At 43.6% G+C, this 21,896-nt stretch overlaps 1 protein-coding gene across 2 annotated transcripts in view; it reads left to right on the top strand.

The window, feature by feature from the left end:
• The window catches only part of LOC120940780 (Y+L amino acid transporter 2-like), a 45,457-nt gene that overhangs the window by 5,347 nt on the left and 18,214 nt on the right, over positions 1-21,896 (top strand). For both annotated transcript variants that reach the window (XM_040353815.1, XM_040353816.1), the window contains exons 3-4: positions 9,451-9,576; positions 13,754-13,898. In XM_040353815.1, the coding sequence (XP_040209749.1) occupies positions 9,451-9,576; positions 13,754-13,898 (271 nt within the window). The remainder of the gene's footprint in view (positions 1-9,450; positions 9,577-13,753; positions 13,899-21,896) is intronic.

The following is a 21,896-nucleotide window of genomic DNA, read 5'->3' as shown; positions in this document are numbered from 1 at the left end:
TCGTTTTGCTCGTCGAGTTCCTTGTGAAGCCGCCGAGGATCTCGGCGAGCCAAATTTTCCGAAGAAGATTTTCACCGCTCCAGGTGAGCCCTATAGACAATCAGGGACGGTCGGATTACCAAGGTGCTGGCAATGCATGTAGCAGTAGCAATAGGAGGAAGGAGATGGACAGCCGCACTCCGAAATAACTTTTCAAAAAATGTTTCCATTGCCGTCAAGGAAATAGAGAACATGTTCTCTTTTTGGCCCGATGAGATCCTCGGCGGTTTCCTCGTTGAAAAGTGTACACACGACCGGTTTCCTCTGCAAAAAAAAAAAACAGCAAGCTTTTTGCTGGTTTTTGCCGAGAAACTCGGCCGTGTGTACGAGGCCTTAGTCTGTCTTCAACAGTTCTGCTACATGCCTGGGGTATTGCCCAAGTACCGGCTGTTATGACACTTACCCAAATACCACCTTACCTACTTTAAATAATTCAAACCAGATGTACTTTCTTGGGTTTAAATGGCCATAGCAGCCAACAATAACCAACCATAAAAAAACACATTACATAATATAAATGGTGATAAATAGAAAAACATACCATAACCTCTCAGATTGAACGTAACTGCCTGTTTTCTATGCCTTAGGATTTTTGAAGGCACCCTTGACTGGCCAACTAGTTGTATCTAGCACTGCCTTGCCTTTCCACAGCCCCCACCCGCAAGTTACACCAGCTCGGGGACAATTGTTTGGCAAATTCACCAGCTGATACAGCCAACTGCCCCAACATGTATTACTTCCGCCCTTATTAGGGCAGGTACACCCATACCAGAGATGGGCCCAACCCATCATTCTCCAAAGAACGTAACCATCCCCTTCTTCAAAAACCCTACGACCTCTGCCTGCTGCTACGACATCGTTCACCCTACCCCACCCTAATATCCTCCAATGAGGTAATACTTAGTAATTATCCCTCCTTTTAACTAAACATATTTGAAAAACCCTACCTCACTATAGCCTCTCTAGCAGATGTGTGTTGGTGGGTGGTGTATTTTTGGTGTATTTTTTTCTTTCGGTGGGTCGGCAGATGGTGGGCATCCTGGTTAACATTGATTTACATCGCTTGGAAAAAGATTGACTATGGATGTACATCGTGGGACTTTTTTGAGGGGGTATGGAGGTTCTTCTAGCCAAAAACTCTGTTTGTATTTTGTCCTGGTTTCATTATTTTTTTATTTATTTTTTGTGAATCAGTAGAGGTGCTATGCACATCTTACTCATTCACATTTATGGGGTGGTATTTGGGTGCCCCCTTATTGTTAAAGAGGGATTCCAGATTCCAATAAGCCCCTTACCCACAGACTCCCACAACCACTGGGCGAGGGGTTGTCAGGAAGAGGTCCTTGTCCTCATCTACAAGGGGGAGAATGCTCAAGCCCGCCCCCTTTTCTGGCCTTACAGGTTACATGCTTGGATAAGGGTCTGATATGAAAATGAAAAATTGGCAGATGATGGACTTAGGCGTATTATAATTAAAAATGTAAATTTGTTGAAAAAGAGACATAGAAAATGTTTAAAAATACATAAATGACAGTTTTGGCTGTTCCTAGAAGGGCCTGAGAACACAGAACTTCATAATACAACACCTACAACCTAAAGATACAGTAAATTGAAAAGGGAGGACTGTGAAGTCACTTCCTAAAGAACCATATGTTTTTTTTACTAGTTTTGTGCATGAAGTTCCCCAATAAAATACATACTATGTTTGGCTCGTCACTAAAAACTATGGGCCAGATTCACAGAAGAAGTACGCCGGAGTATCTACTGATACTCCGGCGTACTTTCAAATTTGCCGCGTCGTATCTTTAGTTTGAATCCTCAATCTAAGCCAGACGGCTTCTGGCTTAGATCCGACAGGCGTACGGCTCCGTATGCCTTCGGATCGTAGGTGCAATACTTCGGCGCCCGCTGGGTGGAGTTTGCGTCGTTTTCCGTGTCGGGTATGCTAATTAGCTTTTTCCGGCGATTCACGAAGGTACGCAGCGGCCGTCGCATTCTCTTACGTCGTCGCTAGTCGGCTTTTCCCGGCATATAGTTAAAGCTGCTATTTTGTGGCCTATATTTAGACTTGCCATGTTAAAGTATGGCCGTCGTTCCCGCGTCAAATTTACATTTTTTTTTTTTTTGCGTAAGTCGTCCGTGAATAGGAAAGGACGTAACTCACGTCGACGTTCAAAAAATCCAGTCGGTGCGACGTCATTTCGCGCAAAGCACGGCGGGAAATTTCAAAACGGAGCATGCGCAGTTCAAGCGGCGCAGGGACGCGCTTCATTTAAATGAATCACGCCCCCTACCCGCCCAATTTCAAATACGCCATCAGAAAAACACTAGGCCGCCGTATCTTAACGCAAAAACGCTAAAAACGCTACCGCGTCTTTTTTGAGCTCCAGCTCAAAAAAATAAATAAATAAAGTAAAAAAAAAAAAAAACATGGACAGGCGTTTTTAAGCTGTAAAAAAGGCTAAACAAAGTGGCTGTAAAAACGTCCATGGAAATGAAGCCTAACAGCGAACGTTGTACAGAAATATAAAAAGGGTTATGATTTTTATGGAAAAGTGCAGACAGTTTCAATCAGGTCAACCAAGATTATTGAAGTAGAGAGAGAAAAAAAAAAACGACAGCCATGCAGTTGTTAAGAAAAGGAGGTAGTTAAAAATTAAAAAATAATTTAATTAAATATTTCTCTCCCCTTCTCCTTCCTCTCTCCCTTCCTACTAAACCAGAGAGGCGCTGTCCCAGAGGATCCATTTTTTTGGTAAAGGGGCATAGAATCATACAACATGTGGTGAATGCTTTCAGAAAGTTTAATGTTCGTCATGCGGTTGAGGATTTGTGGCCAGGGTACCGTATTGGAGTGCCAATTAAAGGCTATGGCCCAATGAATGGATCTGAGGAATGTGTGGATTAGTCTTGTGCTAGTCACCGAAATATCCTGTATAGGTGAGAATAGAAGGCAGATTTGAGGTGTAAGAGAGATCTTTCTACTGGATATTTTTTCTATTATAATGCCCGCCTTATGCCAAGTGTTTTTTATGTGGGGACAGTCCCAAAAGATATGTAAAAGTGTTCCATGGGTGGGACAACCCCTAAAGCAAAGTGGGGATAGTAAGGGATAAAATGTGTTAAGGGGTAAGATACCATCTATAAAGCAATTTAATGGCTGATTCTCTGATCGAGGTTGTTTTGGTACATTTATGGAGATTTGTGAACATAGTATCCCACTGATCAGGAGTAAATGAGGTATTTAGATCTGATTCCCATTGAAGCATGGGATGTGATTTCTCAGGCATTGACTCCACAAATTTAACCTAAAAAAAATCCCTACTGCTGTCAAAATATAATCCCTCTAAGAGGCGACGGGAGGGGGTGGCTAGGGGGGCTGGAGCCCTGAATGTGACCCCGAAAAGCCCCGAGTCTCACAAAGGCACCATACAATTTTTAGCCCCGAACGCTGCCGAGCAGGGACCAATCTGATCCGCCGAGTGCGACCGAGTCACCGAGTGACATAGCAGGTCCCGCCTTCTGGAGCCTGCAGAACATATGATGAACGTCCCACTGGTCCAATGCCGCGACCGCAGGATGTGTGACGTCCATCATATGCGCTGCCGGCTCCAGAAGGCGGAAATTACAATACCGCCACCGCCACGCTATGCCACATCACAACACTAAGATCCCCGCTTGGCGCTGAGGCGGGACTCATGAGAGATCAGGGCAGCGGAGGAGCGATCGGGCGAGTCCGAAATCTGCCAGTGACTGCACCGATGAAGAGGAGGGGATGAGGATGACCGGAGGAGCCCCTGCACTGGGGTGACTGTGTGTTGATTACCTGACCTGAGCTGTGCTGGTGCTGGGGGCGGATGGTGGCAGAGTGAAGAGCTCCGGATCTCAGTGTGTCTGATCATGGGCACCGGAGTGTGGAGCAGGAGGCAGAAGAGTCTTCTCCATACCGCCTTGTGCCTGCTGGCCGCGCAGGCGATGAAATCCAAGCAGTCTCCTTTCCTCCTCTGGCTGTCTGCTGTGACACATGCTGCACACCGCATACTACGGCTGAGGCTGAACTGAACTGCAGGGCACCTGGACACACAAAGTCTGTCTCCTGGTCAGGTAGGTGAGGTCAGTGTATGTATGTCAGGTAGGTGTATGTATGTCAGGTAGGTGAGGTCAGCGTATGTATGTCAGGTAGGTAGGTGAGGTCAGTGAATGTATGTCAGGTAGGCAGGTGAAGTCAGTGTATGTATGTCAGATAGGTGTATGTATGTCATGTAGGTGAGGTCAGTGTATGTAGGTCAGTGTATGTATGTCAGGTAGGTGTATGTATGTCAGGCAGGTCAGTGTATGTATGTCAGGTAGGTGTATGTAGGTCAGGTAGGTGAGGTCAATGTATGCATGTCAGGTAGGTCAGTGTGTCAGGTAGGTGAGATTAGTGGTCAAAATTGATGGGCACTGCTAAGCAACCAGCAAGTGAATTTACCCCCCGCCACACAACCCCATCGCCCATCCAAAAAACCCAGTGCTACGGCCACCCTGGACAATCCCCCCCCCCCCCCCCCCCGGTGCCAGGCTCGGACTTCGGGCTAAAGCCCCTGGTCTTTTTGCCACCTAGCAACGTTCCTGTCCCTCTTCCACCTCCCTTTAACCAATGCTTTAAGTATTTTTGTTAACTGGTAAAGCAAGTTATACTTTTTATCCTGGAGATCAACTTTAAGCAAGCATATTTGTATACCATGGTTTATAATAGATTTTTTTTTACCACAGCTACATGGGTAGAAAAATCTGCTCCACTAAAAAAAATTCTCCATAAATGCTTAATCGGTCGCATAGTTGATAAATAATTAAATCAGATTATTAATAATCTGTATCAAACTTTAACATTGCTATTTGCAGTATTGTGGATCATCATTCCGTTTTTTTTCTTATACTAACTAGCTTTATGCAAAGTATCTATAACATTTTTGGGGGTTTTTCATTATATTTACAGTGCCGTGTAAAAGTATTCATACCCTTTGAAATTTTCCACATTTTGTCATGTTACAACCAAAAACGTAAATGTATTTTATTGGGATTTTATGTGATAGACCAACACAAAGTGGCACATAATTGTGAGGTGGAAGGAAAATGATAAATGTTTTTTACATTTTTTTACAAATAAATATCTGAAAAGTGTGGCATGCTTTGTATTCAGCCCCCTTTACTCTGATACCCCTAGCTAAAATCCAGTAAATAGAGTCTACCTGTGTGTAATTTAATCTCAGCAATTGCAGTGAAAGGTGGTTCTACAAAGTATAGACTCATGGGGCCAGATTCACGTACAGCGGGCGCAACGTAACGTAATCGATTTACATTACACCGCCGCAAATTTTCTGTCTAAGTGCCCGATCCACAAAGCACTTACCTGGAAATTTGCGGCGGTGTATCGTAAATCCGTCCGGCGCAAGGCGGGCCAATTCAAATGGGGCGGGTACCATTTAAATTAGGCGCGCTCCCGTGCCGGACGTACTGCGCATGCCCCCGTCGCAAATTTCCCGACGTGCTTTGTGCAAAATTACGACGCGCCAACGTTTTGTGAATCGCGACGTCAAAAAAGAGTTACGCCGGGAAAATTAAAAAATTTAAAAATAATTCAAAAGCGATGCGGGAAAGACGGGCATACTTTAACATGGTGGAGTAATTTTACACTTTGTTAAAGGTGCCCTATCTTTGCGACGGAAAACTAACGACGGGAAAAAGCTTTGTGGATCGCCGTAACTCCTAATTTGCATACCCGACGCTGGTTTACGACGCAAACTCCCCCCAGCGGCGGCAGCGGTACTGCATCCTAAGATCCGACAGTGTAAATCTATTACACCTGTCGGATCTTATGGCTATCTATGCGTAACTGATTCTATGAATCAGTCGCATAGATAGAACAACAGATACGACGGCGTATCAGGAGATACGCCGTCGTATCTGCTTTGTGACTCTGGCCCATGGGGGCTGAATATTAAATGCACGGCACACTTTTATGATATTTATTTGTAAAAAAAAAATTAAAACCATTTATCATTTTCCTTCCACTTCACAATTATGCACCACTTTGTGTTGATCTATCACATAAAATACATTTATGTTTTTGGTTGTAACATGACAAAATGTTGAAAATTTCAAGGGGTGTGAATACTTTTTCAAGGCACTGTATTAGGATTGTTTTTATACACATTATGCCGCGTACACACGATAGGTTAAACCGATGAGAATGGTCTGATGGTCCGTTTTCATCGGTCAAAACCGATCGTGTGTGGGCGCCATCGGTTATTTAACCATCGGTTAAAAAAAAGCAAACTTGCTTTAAATTTAACCGATGGATTCCTAACCGATAGGTCAAAACCGATCGTTAGTAGGAACAACCATCGGTTGAAAATCCACGCATGCTCAGAATCAAGTCGACACATGCTTGGAAGCATTGAACTTCGTTTTTTTCAGCACGTCGTTGTGTTTTACTTCACCGCATTCTGACACGATCGTTTTTTTAACCGATGGTGTGTAGGCACGACGGACCATCAGTCAGCTTCATCGGTTAACCGATGAAAACGGTCCATCGGATGGACTGGTCGTGTGTACGCGGCATTACTGATCTATTGTCAAAATTGCACTCTACACTGTTTCTCCGGATTTCTGTTTTGTCTTTTTTGATCTCCTCATTACAATAATTGAACACTACACATACACACACACATACACACACACACACACACACACACACAAAAGCTTTCTGTCTTACATGTGTACCATGTTTGAGCTATTCATCACAGGTCCTATTATAAGGCCTCGTACACACGGCCGAGTTTCTCGGCAAAAACCAGCAAGAAGCTTGCTGGGTTTTTTTTTTTGCAGAGAAAACCGGTCCTGTGTACACTTTTCAACGAGGAAACCGCCGAGGAACTCGTCAGGCCAAAAAGAGAACATGTTCTCTATTTCCTTGACGGCAATGGGAAAATTTGGCTCGCCGAGATCCTCGGCAGCTTCACAAGGAACTTGACGAGCAAAACGATGTGTTTTGCCCGTGGAGTTTCTCGGCCGTGTGTACGCGGCCTAAGAGTTGGTGCCAGCCCAGAACCTGTCCCGAGGTCTATGTATATAATGCTTATGGATTCTCTAGTTATAGTAGGTGGACCTCAAGTGCTGCAATAATTTTAAACATCGGTTTGGTTGGCGTTTTGATAAATTGTAAGATATTAATGTGTTACCTAACCTTTGGTATTATACCACACAGACAGCAAATAGCTTAGTCATCAGTGCATAACGAATGCTCTACTAGGAATCAAGCTGTTTTAATTCACAAAGTTAAGAAGTACATTATTTAATAGTGTTTCATATTGAATGAAACTCATGAGGTTTGTAATATAGCCCTCTAACATGCCTTCCTGAAGTTTCCAGATTCTAGCCAATAATCAAGAAAATATGATTTTTGTACTAACCATAAAATCTTTATCTTGGGGTCAATTGAGGGACAAGCTATATTGCTGCCTTCAGTAGGCAGATACTGGCAAACCGAATTTTTTTTTGAAGGCCAGCCCACTATAACCCCACCATTTATTGTTATGCCTTAGAGTACAAACATATTATTTCCTTTATCTTCTATTGAGGGACACAGGAATGTAGTAAATCACTGAAGTGTGAGATGCCCAAAAGCAAGACAACTGAGGGGCGGGCAACAAAAACTAAGAGATCCATTGGTTGTGGAAATCTTACTTAAAGAATATCCAAAGGCACAAGGCAGTGAAAAGAAACAAGTACTAAGGGACAGTTCAAAAGAGAAGTATGCTAATGGAGCTCCCATTGACTCAGGGGGACTGAATACAAATGCACGCCACACTTTTCACATATTTATTTGTCAAAGAAAAAATGAAAACCATTTAGCATTTTCCTTTCACTCCACAATTACGTGCCACTTTGTGTGTTGGTCTGTCAAATCCCAATAAAATACATTAAAGTTTTTGGTTCTAACATGATAAAATGTGTACAATTTCAAGGGGTATGAATACTCTTTCAAGGCACTGTATATAAATAGGGGTCCCATCAAACTAGAAAGGGCAACTGCGGTCGTATACAGCCCTGAGCAAGCATGGGAGCATATCAAAAATGTCCTATACGGACTAAATCACAATGTGCATTAATAATCAATTGTACATCGATTAAATCATAGGTCACAGACCGTTGAGAGTAAGACTGCATACCAAGATAGATCTCCAGTAACTGGACAGTAGCCCTTTTAAGCCTTGTACACACGATAGGTTAACCAGAGGACAGCGGTCTGATGGACCGTTGTCATAGGTTAACCGATGAAGCTGACTGATGGTCCGTCACGCCTACACACCATAGGTTAAATAACCGATCGTGTCAAAACGCGGAGACGTAAAACACAACGACGTGCTGAAAAAAACGAAGTTCAATGCTTCCAAGCGTGCGTCGACTTGATTCTGAGCATGCGTGTATTTTTAACCGATGGTCGTGCCTACTAACGATCGGTTTTGACCTATCGGTTAGGAACCCATCGGTTAATTTTAAAGCAAGTTGGCTTTTTTTTAACCTATGTTTAAATAACCTATGGGGCCCACACACGATTGGTTTTGACCGATGAAAACTGTCCATCAGACCGTTGTCCTCTGTTTAACCTATCGTGTGTACGAGGCTTAAGATTAGCACCAATGACAGACAGGTGGTGAGAGAGATGGAACACGGCTGATTTAAGGTCTAATTGATAGATAGATAGTCGAGTCCATGTCATCCAAGGGGTTGGCAACAGAGATTGGCAATGTAGCATCTAAAATTAAATATGAAAAAAAAAGCAACGGTAGCCATATGTGTAATTTAACAGCCAAAACTGGAATGCAATGTTTGAAATAGTCACTAGATGGCACCTAGGCGCCAAGAAGCCATATACATATGTGAACGCTTGCCCCTTGCAACAGGTGAAATATGATATTCAAAGCTGAACAGCCTACTTCATCCTGACCAAAGGTCCTAAATAAGTACATATAAAAGTACTCTAATAGTAAAGGGCTCAAAGGAACAACACCAAAACGATATCAAAGCACTTGTGTGCTAAAAAAGCACACATGAGCAAACCAATAAATATTCACTTATTGCAATTTTTCCCCACAAATACGTATCGGCCTAAACTGAGGAAGACTTTAGCAGAAGTTGCCCAAAGGGTCACGCTAAAGAGCAGAAAAAACACGTAGTTTCTATTTGTTAGCTGACAAAGTTTTGCTGTTTGTATGCAGAATAAGTTCACGGCCAAAGCCCTTCGCACAAAATTCCATGGCTGAATATTGTGTTACTAGAAAATTGTTTAAATTCATGTTTTGCATGTTTTAAAGTATATTTTTCTAAGATAAAATGACCACACTAATTTATTTTACTGTATTATAGTATTGTTAACAGCAGTGAATTGTGCAAAAGTGAAATGGGGAGCCTGGCTTCAAGTATTGTCCACATTTGGCAAAGTCTTAGCTTTGGTTATCATCATCATCACAGGAATTGTACGACTGTGCCAAGGTAAGTGTGATCATTTACACTGCATTACAAACTGAAAACTAATGCCGGCGTACACACGATCGGAAACTCCGACAAGAAAACTGTGGATTTTTTTCAGACGGAATTTTGGCTCAAACTTGTGTAGCATACACACGGTCACACAAAATTCCAACCATCAAGAACGCGGTGATGTACAACACTACAACGAGCCGAAAAAAAAGTTCAATGATTCCGAGCATGCGTCTAATTGATTCCGAGCTTGCGTGTTTTTTTTGCGCGTCGAAATTGCATACAGACGATCAGAATTTCTGACAAGAACTTTTTCCATCTGAAAATTTGAGAACCAGCTCTCAAATTTTTGCTGTCGGAAATTCCGACAGAAAAAGTCCGATGGGCCTACACACGGTCGGAATTTCCGACCAAAAGCTCACATCGAACTTTTTTTGTCGGAACTTCCGACCGTGTGTACGTGGCATTAGACATTCAAAATATTTGTTGAATGCTAAAAAGTGAATTAGTTATTGGCACGAAGAATGTTTTTAATTTCAGCATGATCACATCACAAGCAAGTGCAACTGCGTGACTCTAAAACGTTGCACTTTCTCGCTTGTGATGTGATCATGCTGAAATTAAAACCGTTTGGATTGAAGATCCAAGGTGTGTTGACAAATATATTCTTTGTGTCTATGGATGCAGGCATCCCAGCTCGGGTGCATACCCACACGTGTGCACCCATAGCAAGTAGCTACTTTTTACCTTTTGGGATAAAGATTTTACATACTGTGTATATATATATATATATATATATATATATATATATATATATATATATATATACTGCATATACTCAAGTATAAGCAGTTTTTCAGCTCTTTTTTTAGGGCTGAAAATACCCCCCTCGGCTTATACTCGAGTCAGTGTACCTCAAGGGCTGGGAGCGTCCATTGTTTAAAAGTTGCGGCTTTCCCCTGCTCCCTTCCATGATAGGCATTTCCATGCAGACAGTGTGTTCAGTGTTCTGCCTATCACGGATGTCCTCTCATCCTCGGACTCGGTTTCCCAGCAGACACTGTGTTCAGTGTTCCGCCAATCACAGACTTATTTTCATCCTCGGACAAGAGAACGTCCATGATAGGCAGAACACTGAACACAGTGTCTGCTGGGAAACCGAGTCCGAGGATGAGAAGACATCCGTGATTGGCTGCTGGGAAACGCCTATCATGGAATGGGACCAGGAGGAGACCGTGATATTTAAACAATGAATGAACGCCCACACCCTGTAAAAATTTCAGGTACACTGACTCGGGCACAGGGAGGCGACAATGGGCACAGTGAGGTGGCAATGGGCACAGTGAGGTGGCAATGGGCACAGTGAGGTGGCACTTTTCCGCTTACAGTGGCTGCTGCATTCTCACCCTAGCCTTACACTCGAGTCAATACGTTTTCCCAGTTTTTTGGGGTAAAATTAGGTACCTCAGCTTATACTCGGGTCGGCTATACTCGAGTATATACGGTATATATATATATATATATATATATATATATATATATATATATATACACACACACAGTATCTCACAAAAGTGAGTACACCCCTCACATTTTTGTAAATATTTTATTATATCTTTTCATGTCAAAACACTGAAGAAATTGCACTTTGCTACAATGTAAAGTAGAGAGTGTACAGCTTGTATAACTCAACACACAGCCATTAATGTCTGAGCTGCAGCACGGTGGCCAAGACCATACAGCAGTTTAACAGGACAGGTTCCCCTCAGAACAGGCCTCACCATAGTAGACCAAAGCAGTTGAGTGCACGTGTTCGGCGTCCTATCCAGAGGTTGTCTTTGGGAAGTAGAGGTATGAGTGCTGCCAGCATTGCTGCAGAGGTTAAAGGGGTGGGGGGGGTCACCCTGTCAGTGCTCAGACCTTACGCCTCACACTGCATCAAATTGGTCTGTATGGCTGTTGTCCCAGAAGGAAGCCTCTTCTAAAGATGATGCACAAGAAATCCCGCAAACAGTTTGCTGGAGACAAGCAGACTAACGACATGGATTACTGGAACCATGTCCTGTGGTCTGATGAGACCAAGATAAACGTATTGGTTCAGATGGTGTTAAGCGTGTGTGGCGGCAACCAGGTGAGGAGTACAAAGACAAGTGTGTCTTGTCTATAGTCATGCATGGTGGTCGGAGTGTCATGATCTGGGGCTGCATGAGTGCTGCCGGCACTGGGGAGGAAACCATTGAGGAAGCCATGAATTCCAACATGTACTATGACATACTGAAGCAGAGCATGATCCCCTCTATTCGGAGACTGAGCCGCAGGGCAGTATTCCAACATGACAACGACCCAAAGCACACCTCCAAAATGACCACTGTTTTTCTAACGAAGATGAGGGTAAGGTAATGGACCGGCCAAGCATGTCTCCAGACCTAAACCGTATTGAGCACCTGTGGGGCATCCTCAAACGGAAGGTGGAGGAGCACAAGGTCTCTAACATCCAACAGCTTCGTAATGTCATCATGGAGGAGTGGAAGAGACTCCAGTGGCAACCTGTGAAGCTCTGGTGAACTCCATGCCCAAGAGGGTTAAGGCAGTGCTGGAAAATAATGGTGGCCATGCAAAATATTGACATTTTGGGCCCAATTTGCACATTTTCATTTAGTGGTGTACTTACTTTTGTTGCCAGCGGTTTAGACATTAATGACTGTGTGTTGAGTTATTTCGAGGGGACGGCAAATTCACACTGTTATACAATCTGTACACTCAGTGTTGTCACATAAAAAGATATAATAAAATATTTTTAAAAATGTGCGGGGTGTACTCACTTTCGTGAGATCCTGTAAATAAATAAAATCTGATACGTGTAAGCACTTCCTTTGAAAAACAACAGACTTACTGACCAGATCATCAGGTGAAAATAGAAGAAAGCAAGCCTAGAAAAGATTAGTAAGTTGTAGTAAGCTGTAGTATAAGAAATATTTTCTTTTAACCACTTAACGACCGCCGCATGTACATATACGTCCACAGAATGGCACGTACAGGCAGATGGGCGTACCCGTACGTCACTGCCTAGACGTGGGTCGGGGGTCCGATCAGGACCCCCCGGTACATGCAGCGGTCGGTAATCGTCTAGGAGCGATCCGGGATGAGGGGGCGGCTATTCGTTTTTAGCCACCCCCCCGCGCGATCGCTCCCCGGAGCTGAAGAACGGGGAGAGCTGTGTGTAAACCCGGCTTCCCCGTGCTTCACTGTGGCGGCTGCATCGAATGTGTCATCCCTTTTATAGGGAGACACAATCGATGACGTCAGACCTACAGCCACACCCCCCTACAGTTGTAAACACACACTAGGTGAAACATAACTCCTTCAGCGCCCCCATTGTGGTTAACTCCCAAACTGGAACTGTCATTTTCACAATAAACAATCCAAATTAAATGCATTTTTTGCTGTGAAAATGACAATGGTCCCAAAAATGTGTCAAAATTGTCCGAAGTGTCCGCCATAATGTCGCAGTCACGAAAAAAATCGCTGATCGCCGCCATTAGTAGTAAAAAAAAAAAAAATTAATAAAAATGCAATAAAACTATCCCCTATTTTGTAAGCGCTATAAATTTTGCGCAAACCAACCGATAAACGCTTATTGAGATTTTTTTTACCAAAAATATGTAGAAGAATACGTATCGGCCTAAACTGAGGAAAACAAATGTTTTTATATATTTTTGGGGGATATTTATTATAGAAAAAAGTTAAAAATATTGCACTTTTTTCAAAACTGTCGCTCTATTTTTGTTTATAGCGCAAAAAATAAAAACCGCAGAGGTAATCAAATACCACCAAAAGAAATCTCTATTTGTGGGAAAAAAAGGACGTCAATTTTGTTTGGGAGCCACGTCGCACGACCGCGCAATTGTCTGTTAAAGCGACGCATTGCCCAATCGCAAAACCTGGCCTGGTCTTTTAGCTGCATTTTGGTCCGGGGCTTATGTGGTTTAGTTTAATGTCACTTTAACCCCAAAACCTGACAATGAGCATTTAAAATATTTATTTAGGAAACAAAATAAATGTGGTATAGCTTCCTATTACAGGCCTGTTTCCTTTCCTATAAACTTTAGTCACACATTTTATTAATATATGTCGACTATTTTCCATTAATAAATACAATGGCTGTATTGACCATGTGATCTCATTGTAGGTAGCACATATTATTTGGAAAACTCATTTGAAGGATCAGTGACAAATCTAGGCTCATTAACTATGGCTTTCTATGCGGCGCTGTATTCATTTTCCGGCTGGGACTGTATTAATTATGTAACAGAAGAAATGAAGAACGTTAAGAGGTATTGTTCCTGAATCTGTTATGCAAATGCCTTTACAATGTATATTTCCTTCAATACTGATATTTCAGTATTGTCTAATTTCAGGTATACTTGATTCATATACATAGCTAGATTCAGGTAGAGTTAGGTCGGCGTATCAGTAGATACGCCGACCTAACTCGGAATCTGCGCCAACCTAAGTTTAAGTGTATTCTCAAACAGAGATACACTTAAACCTATCTAAGATACGACGGCTTGCGCCGTCCTATCTTAGGGTGCAATATTTAGGCTGGCCGCTAGGTGGCGCTTCCATTGCGGTCGGCATAGAATATGTAAATCACTAGATACGCCTATTCACGAACGTACGCACGGCCGACGCAGTACAGATACGCCATTTCCGTAAGAGATAGGTTGCCTAAAGTTAAAGATGCCCCCTAGGTGGCGTAGCCAATGTTAAAGTATGGCCGCCGTTCTCGCTTCGAAATTCGTAAAATTTTACGTTGTTTTACGTAAGTCGTCCGTGAATAGGGATTTACGTCATTTACGTCCACGTCGAAATCAATAGGACCGTGCGGCGTACTTAGCCGCAATGCACACTGGGAAATGTAGGTGGACGGCGCATGCGCCGTTCCAAAAAAACGTCAATCACGTCAGGTCAAAGCATAAAACACGCCCCCTCAGCCTATTTTGAATTAGGCGCGCTTGCGCCCGTCGCATTTACGCTACGCCGCCGTAAGTTAGGAGGCAAGTACTTTGAGAATACAGTACTTGCCTCTCTGACTTAAGGCGGCGTAGCGTAAATACGATACGCTACAGCGCCTTAAAGTTGCGCGGGGGTACGTGAATCTAGCTAATAGTATCTCTGAAGACTCAACTAGTGAGCCGTTTGCAACTGTCATTGAGCAGACCCACAGGCTTCAAACCTTCCATGTTACTAGTTCAGAACAAGTATGAGATCAGGACATCTGTGTTATTCTTGGTCAGTGATTGCAAGTACTAAAGACAGCGAGTTAGCGTGACAGGCAACTAGCAGGTGCCCCCTATTTTACATGCTGAAATTTGTGAGAAGGTTAAAACTTGCCCAGGGCTTCCATTCGGTTCGCTGTGGTAATCTTTTAGGAAGTGGGAGTGGATATACATACAGAGGGTGGTGTTAGACTAGCAGGTTTATATAGACTTAAAGCGGAGTTTCACCTAAAAATGGAACTTCCGCTTAACCCACTCCTCGCCCCCTTACATGCCATATTTTTTTTTTGGGGGGGGGGGAGTGGGGGCTTCAGGAGAAGGGGACTTCCTGTCCCACTTCCTCCTTCCGCCGAGGGTCTGGAAAGGCGATTAGCTTAATCGCCTTCTTGCAGCCCCTCCCTGTAGGCGAGCGCCTGTCCAATCGGACGGCGCCACGCCGCTCGCGCATGCGCAGTGCCGCTCACGCATGCGCAGTGGGTGCCCGGCCGTGAAGCCGAAAGCTGTCACTGCCAGGTGCCCACACTAGGAATGAAGACTGGAGCCGTGGAGCAGGTAAGTGTCTGTTTATTAAAAGCCAGCAGCTACACTTTTTGTAGCTGCTGACTTTTAATAAACTTAAAAAAAGGCTGGAACTCCCCTTTAAAGTGTTACTAAACCCACAAAAGTAAAATCAGTCTGTATATGCAGTAAAGCACGCTTGTTATACTCACTGTGGAACCTAAGGGGGCTAATCCTGCACATTGTGTAAAAAGGCTGCTTGATTCTGTATGCACACACCCCCCCCCTCTTCCTCCACTGGCTCCAAAACATGTCCACATAAGCCTTTGGAGTCAGGCTGCACATGCTCAGTTTGGTGTGTATTGCTAGAGAGTTTTTTTTTTTTTGGGAGGGTGCATGTGATCAGCACAAAGCCAAACAGCACTGTCCAGACAGAGGGTCAATAACCCTGCAACCTCATAGGAAAGCTCAGTGTAGTATAAAAACTCCTCCTAAAACCTTCACCAGGAACTGGTAGAATTCACTAGACTGCTATATACTGCTGATGAGAAAAGGTATTTAGCAGTTTCAATTTACTAAAATAATTGCATTTCCATGTTCTGTGTACTATGGGAAACCAGATATAGTGAATTCCGGGTCCTGGGTTTAGTAACACTTTAACTCCCACTTTAACCTCTTCCCGACCAGTTGTACTGCGGCAGCTTGGCTCCCCTGGGCAAAACGACGTTACCTTAAGTCGGTCCGCCTTTTGACCACTAGGGGGCGTGATCGCCGGGCACCCACGATCGCTTGCGACAAAGCGAGAACCGGGATCTGTGTGTGTAAACACACAGATTCTGGTTCTTTCAGGGGAGAGGAGACCGATCATGTGTTCATACTAAGTATGAACACCAATCTCTCTCTCCTCCTTGTCAGTTCCATCCCCCCCAAAGTTAGAACACACCTAGGGAACACAGTTAACCACTTGATCGCCCCATAGTGTTAACCCCTTCCCTGCCAGTGACATTTCTACAGTATCGCCCCATAGTGTTAACCCCTTCCCTGCCAGTGACATTTCTACAATAATCAGTGCATTTTTATAGCACTGATCGCTGTATAATTGTCACTGGTCACAAAAATGTGTCAAAGTGTCCGATCTGTCCACCGCAATATGGCAAAAAATTTATTGGGATATTTATTATAGCAAAAAGTAAAAGATATTGTGTATTTTTTTCAAAATGTATGCTCTTCTTTGGTCGCACGATTTGTCAGTTAAAGCGACGCAGTGCCGTATTGCAAAAAATGGCCTGGTCATTGAGCAGCCAAATCTTCAGGGGCTGAAGTGGTTAAAGTCAAACTCTAGCTATTTCTTTATAAGCAATTACAGCAACTGTTTTGTTCCAATTGGACTAAAAGGTTTTACATAAATGGATAAAAGCTGGCCATTATAAACACCCCTATCAGTGTTAAATGGTTTGTCTCAACCTTCTGACTGCTACATCTGCAGGACAGCTTGGTCTGTCAAAAAACAACAGACTTAACAGAGTTAAATGTTTGCTTTTGGATTTAACACCACCTTAAGCACATCACAAATTTGTGTTTACTCATATACGCATTACATTTAACATATTTAAGCCAGGTAAAATAATGAGTTGTACCACAAGATGGCGCCCATTACTAGTTTTTGTTATTTGCTATGTGACCAAATGTAGATTATACAATAGAAGCAATCTGAATTCAGCCTTTATAGTATATTATAGCCTCCTAATCCTTGCAAAGCAGATTGCTTACAAAGAAAAGGGGGGCAGCGCTTTTTGCTAACCAAGGTACCCCACTGTGTATTACTTTTTAACACTCTTTTTAAAACTCTAGGATTAGTACATAGGGGTTACTTTACTAAAACTGAGTGCAAAATCTGGTGCAGCTACGCATGGAAGCCAATCAGCTTCTAACTTCAGCTTGTTCAATTAAGCTTTGACAAAATAAACCTGGAAGCTGATTGGCTTCTATGCAGCGCTGCACCAGATTTTGCACTCTCCAGTTGTAATAAATCAACCCCATATAGTCTAAATAAAAGAAGCATGCGCATTCTTAAGCCTCGTACGGGATTCCCGCCGGTATAAAGTCCACCGGGAATCCTGAGGGGAAAACCGAGAACCTGCTCAGTAAGTTTTAACCCCTACACATGAGAGGTTTTCCCGACAGGAAACCTGCGAAGGAGCTTTGGTCGGGAATCCCGGCCGTGTGTATGCTCCATCGCAGTTTTTCACATAGGAAAACTGCCGGGAAAAAGACCGCCGGGAATACCGGCGAGAAAAAAGAGAACTGGTTCTCTTTTTTTCCGGCAGTTTTCCTGTCTGGAAAACTGCGATGGAGCATACACACGTCTGGTTTTCCCGGCCAAAAGCTCTCATGGCAGTTTTCCCTGCGGGAAAACTGTTCGTGTGTATAAGGCTTTACTTGAATTGTGACGTGCTTTGTGTGTTTCCTCCAAACTTTACCTCTGTGCAGGAGTTTCCTGTAATAAAGATCAGTTGTTTCTGCTCTCTCTCCTTCTGTAGAGTGACTGGTCTTGTATCCACCCCTTCCTGTAATTATATGCTGGTGTTCTGTCAGATTAGGTGACCCGTCAGATTTTTATAACGGCCATCTTGGTACACCCCGCACTCAGCCACAGTAAGCCTACAGTCAGAAGGCAGCAAGTGGACATCTTTTTTACACCTACCGGAGTCTAAAATTTCACAGTTATTTTTACCCGAAAATTTGCTTATAGAGGGAAATACAGTATTTTGAAATCCATCTGACTGTTTTGATGTTGAATTTTATTTTTACATACTAGCAGACTTCTTTGGCTTGAAAATGCCATACACGAGTAGACATTCTTTACTTGTCTTTTAGGCGCAGAACAATAGCACATAATTTGCACTAAGCCATCAATACCACATCATTTGCAGCCATCTTCTTCTCCTTGGGAGCTCCACAGTTGGGACCACTTCCCCTGTGTACACTAAGGCCCAGATTCACGTACAGCGGCATATCTTTGAGCGGGCGTAACGTATCCTATTTAAATAGGCCGGCGTAAGCTCGCCTAATTCAAATGTGGAAGATGTGGGCGTGTGTTATGTAAATGTTATGTGACCCCACGTAAATGATTCTTTTTACGAACGGCGCATGTGCCGTCTGTGGACATATCCCAGTGTGCATTGCTCCAAAGTACACCGCAAGGACGTATTGGTTTCAACGTGAACGTAAATTACGTCCAGCCCCATTCACGGACGACTTACCCAAACGACGTCAAATATTCAAAATTCGACGCGGGAACGACGTCCATACTTAAAGGAGTTCTCCAAGCTAAAACTTTTAACCCCCGCTGTGCCCGGGCTGTAAAACTATACAAAATAAACTTTCACTTACCTGCCTACGATCCCCCGTTGTTCCGATATCGCCGTCCCGTTCTCCGGTCCCGGTCTGTTCCACTTCCTGCGGGTCGGTGACTCACAGTGCGCTCAGCCTATCAGCGGCCGCAGCAATGTCCCGTCGCGGCCGCTGATAGGCTGAGCGCACTGTGAGTCACCGACCCGCAGGAAGTGGAAGAGACCGGGACCGGAGAACGGGACGGCGATATCGGAACAACGGGGGATCGTAGGCAGGTAAGTGAAAGTTTATTTTGTATAGTTTTACAGCCCGGGCACAGCGGGGGTTAAAAGTTTTAGCTTATAGAACTCCTTTAACATTGGTACACCTCATATAGCAGGGGTAACTTTACGCCGGGAAAAGCCTAACGTAAACGGCGTATCTGTACTGCGTAGGCCGGGCGTACGTTCGTTAATTCACGTATATAGCTGATTTACATATGTCTAGGCGTAAATCAGCGTACACGCCCCTAGCGGCCAGCGTAAATATGCAGTTAAGATACGACGGCGTAAGAGACTTACGCCGGTCGGATCTAATACAAATCTATGCATAACTGATTCTAAGAATCAGGCGCATAGATACAACGGCTCGGACAGATCTGGATCTGGACATATGCCGGCGTAACTCGTTTGAGAATCCGGGCCTAAGTCCACTACATTCAGCTTCCTTCACAAAGTAGGATCAAGGTGCACTCATTCGTTTACCAGTCTCTCCCAATGCCTTTTGCATAGCTCTGCCCAGCCAGGTAAGTTCTCAGATGAGTGAAAAGAAGGGGGCGCTAGCAAATAAACCATCTATGCAGGGATGGACTGGCCATTGGGACTACAGGGAGTTTCCCGGTGGGCCGATGGCTCAGTGGGCCGGCTTCAGTGACAGCGGACCGCCGCTCCTCTGTCTCTCCCTCCCCGCAGCGCTCACCTGGGGGGACAAAGAAGCAGGGGGAGGACAGAGGAGCATGGGGGAGGGGACAGACAGCTGACTCAATAGCTATGGCCTGGGAGTTTCTCACATCTGTCTAATCTTGTCCCATAAGGGGGGGCACCAAACTGATTCTTTGCCCTGGGTGAAATAATGTCTAGCTTCCCCACTGGTACTGCCTATAAGAGTACCAGTCGTTCTACTCTAATAAAGTAGAACGGCTAGTGGCTAGTGAAGGGGGAGAGGGGGCTTGGGTGGCCGGTGGGTGCGGAAGTTGTCCGGCCACCATGGGAGAGACCTGTCAAAGTGGGCCAGTCTGGATGAAGTCCAGGGCCAAATTTTTGTCCCAGTCCAGCCCTGCATCTATGTGTAAACAAATAGATAATAATGTCAATAACAGTGATTTGTTTAAGTGATGGGTGAATACAAATGTACATACTAAAATTGCCACAACAATATATTATGTCCATTAGAGTGCAAACCCCCATTTGGGAGATAACTAAAAAAATGTATAATTAATGTGCAGAAAAAAGTCCATAAATTGAGGTAGATGAATAATAAATGCTTGAAAGATGATTCCACTTAATTAATAAAAGGTTTCCACCTCCACCAGAAAAGGATAAATCACCACATAAGTGCTCATGGATGGCACCTTACCGCAAGCTGTTGACCACCTTAATGAAAAAGAGGTCAAATAAGGCATAAGGTAAACCAAAGGTTCCAGGCTAGATTCTTGCTGTCTTGATACCGCCACACTCCACACCACATGAAGTAATCAAAAAAAGAAGAAGATCGCCATAGAATAATACCATTTATTTAAAAATTGATTAAGAACAAGCAACGCCAAATGGCCTCTTACTTGAATAGTGCCTTTCCCCGGCACTGAGGTTGAATGGCGTTGAATGCAGATTGAGAGAGGCGGTCCCACGCTTGCAATGGAAGCTTGCAAAACAGCGTGCAGCGTGCGTTCCAGCTCTCAAGGAAGGAGAGCCAGCGTGACTGGAAGTACGTAGATTGTGCGTGACCAGTGCGCCTCGACGTACGTTTCGTGATTGCCACGTCATCACGAAGTGTCACTAGCCATGCACTGAGCCCATAATATAGGCCCATCAATCAAATTAAGTGGGAGGGATCGAGAGATACGGCAACCTCAGTCCCGGTTCAAGCAACCGCACAGAGAATTACAAACATGTTAGCTGAAAGATACCAATAAACAAACGATATACAAAATATACAAAAAATATAAACGAAACAAGGGGAAATTGGTTACGTACTAGCCTGTATATACAGATTGGACTATTAAAAGACAAAATGTATTTGGCTGAAAAATAAATACATTTCTAAAAGCACAATTCATATGCCATACCTTTCTAAAGGCACAATGACGTCACAAATTAACATATTAAAGGAATTTTTAAAATTATAAAATGTATTCTATATTGAATATGGTTAAATACTCAAAGAATTAATGTTGGTAATACAAATTAATACATTTAAATAAACTAGCATAACAGTAAAAATCAACAGTAAAAATCAACAATCTGAAAATGTATTCATTAGTTAAGAAGCAGTTCAGGTCTAACTCAATGTTTAAACCCAGCGGTCGCATCGTGCACAATCGATGCAGCCACTGGGTCTCATTCTGGGAGACCATCTTTTTAAATCTGTACCTCGCCAATGGCTAATGACCCTATCAATACCATAGAAGACCAGCTAACGTGGATCTTTATTGTGGCACTCCTTAAAATGCTTGGACACGCTATGGTTAGGGAAGCCCTTGATGATATTGGCCACATGTTCATTTATTCTTACTTTTTTGATTCCCTTGTGGTCTGACCCACATATTGCAATTTACAGGGGCACTCCAAAACATAGGTCACATGTTTGGAGTGGCAAGTAAGGAGTGGCTCTATAGTGAATTCTTCATTGGTCACATTAGATTTAAAGCCAATTCTTTTTTTCCCCTGCCTGTTAGTAAGTTTGCATGCTCTACAGCGAGTGCAATAGTGAAAGCCAGAGCCATCTAAGAAAGTCAATGGTTTCTCAGGGGGGTCTGATACATTGGCTGCAATCTTATTGCGCAATCCCGGAGCCCTCCTGTATATGAATGAAGGTTTGGATGGTAAAATTTTGGCCAAATCCGTATCTTTTAACAGAATAGGCCAAAATTTCTTAAAGATTTTTTCTACACCTCTATATTGTTTATGAAATGCCGAGAGGAAGGCCACTTCATCATGGCGTGTC

The sequence above is a fragment of the Rana temporaria genome, chromosome 5 (assembly GCF_905171775.1).
Source record: "Rana temporaria chromosome 5, aRanTem1.1, whole genome shotgun sequence".
Lineage (NCBI taxonomy): Eukaryota > Metazoa > Chordata > Amphibia > Anura > Ranidae > Rana > Rana temporaria.
The sequence above is the reverse complement of the archived record's forward strand: the minus strand, read 5'-3'. Positions and strand labels throughout refer to the sequence as shown.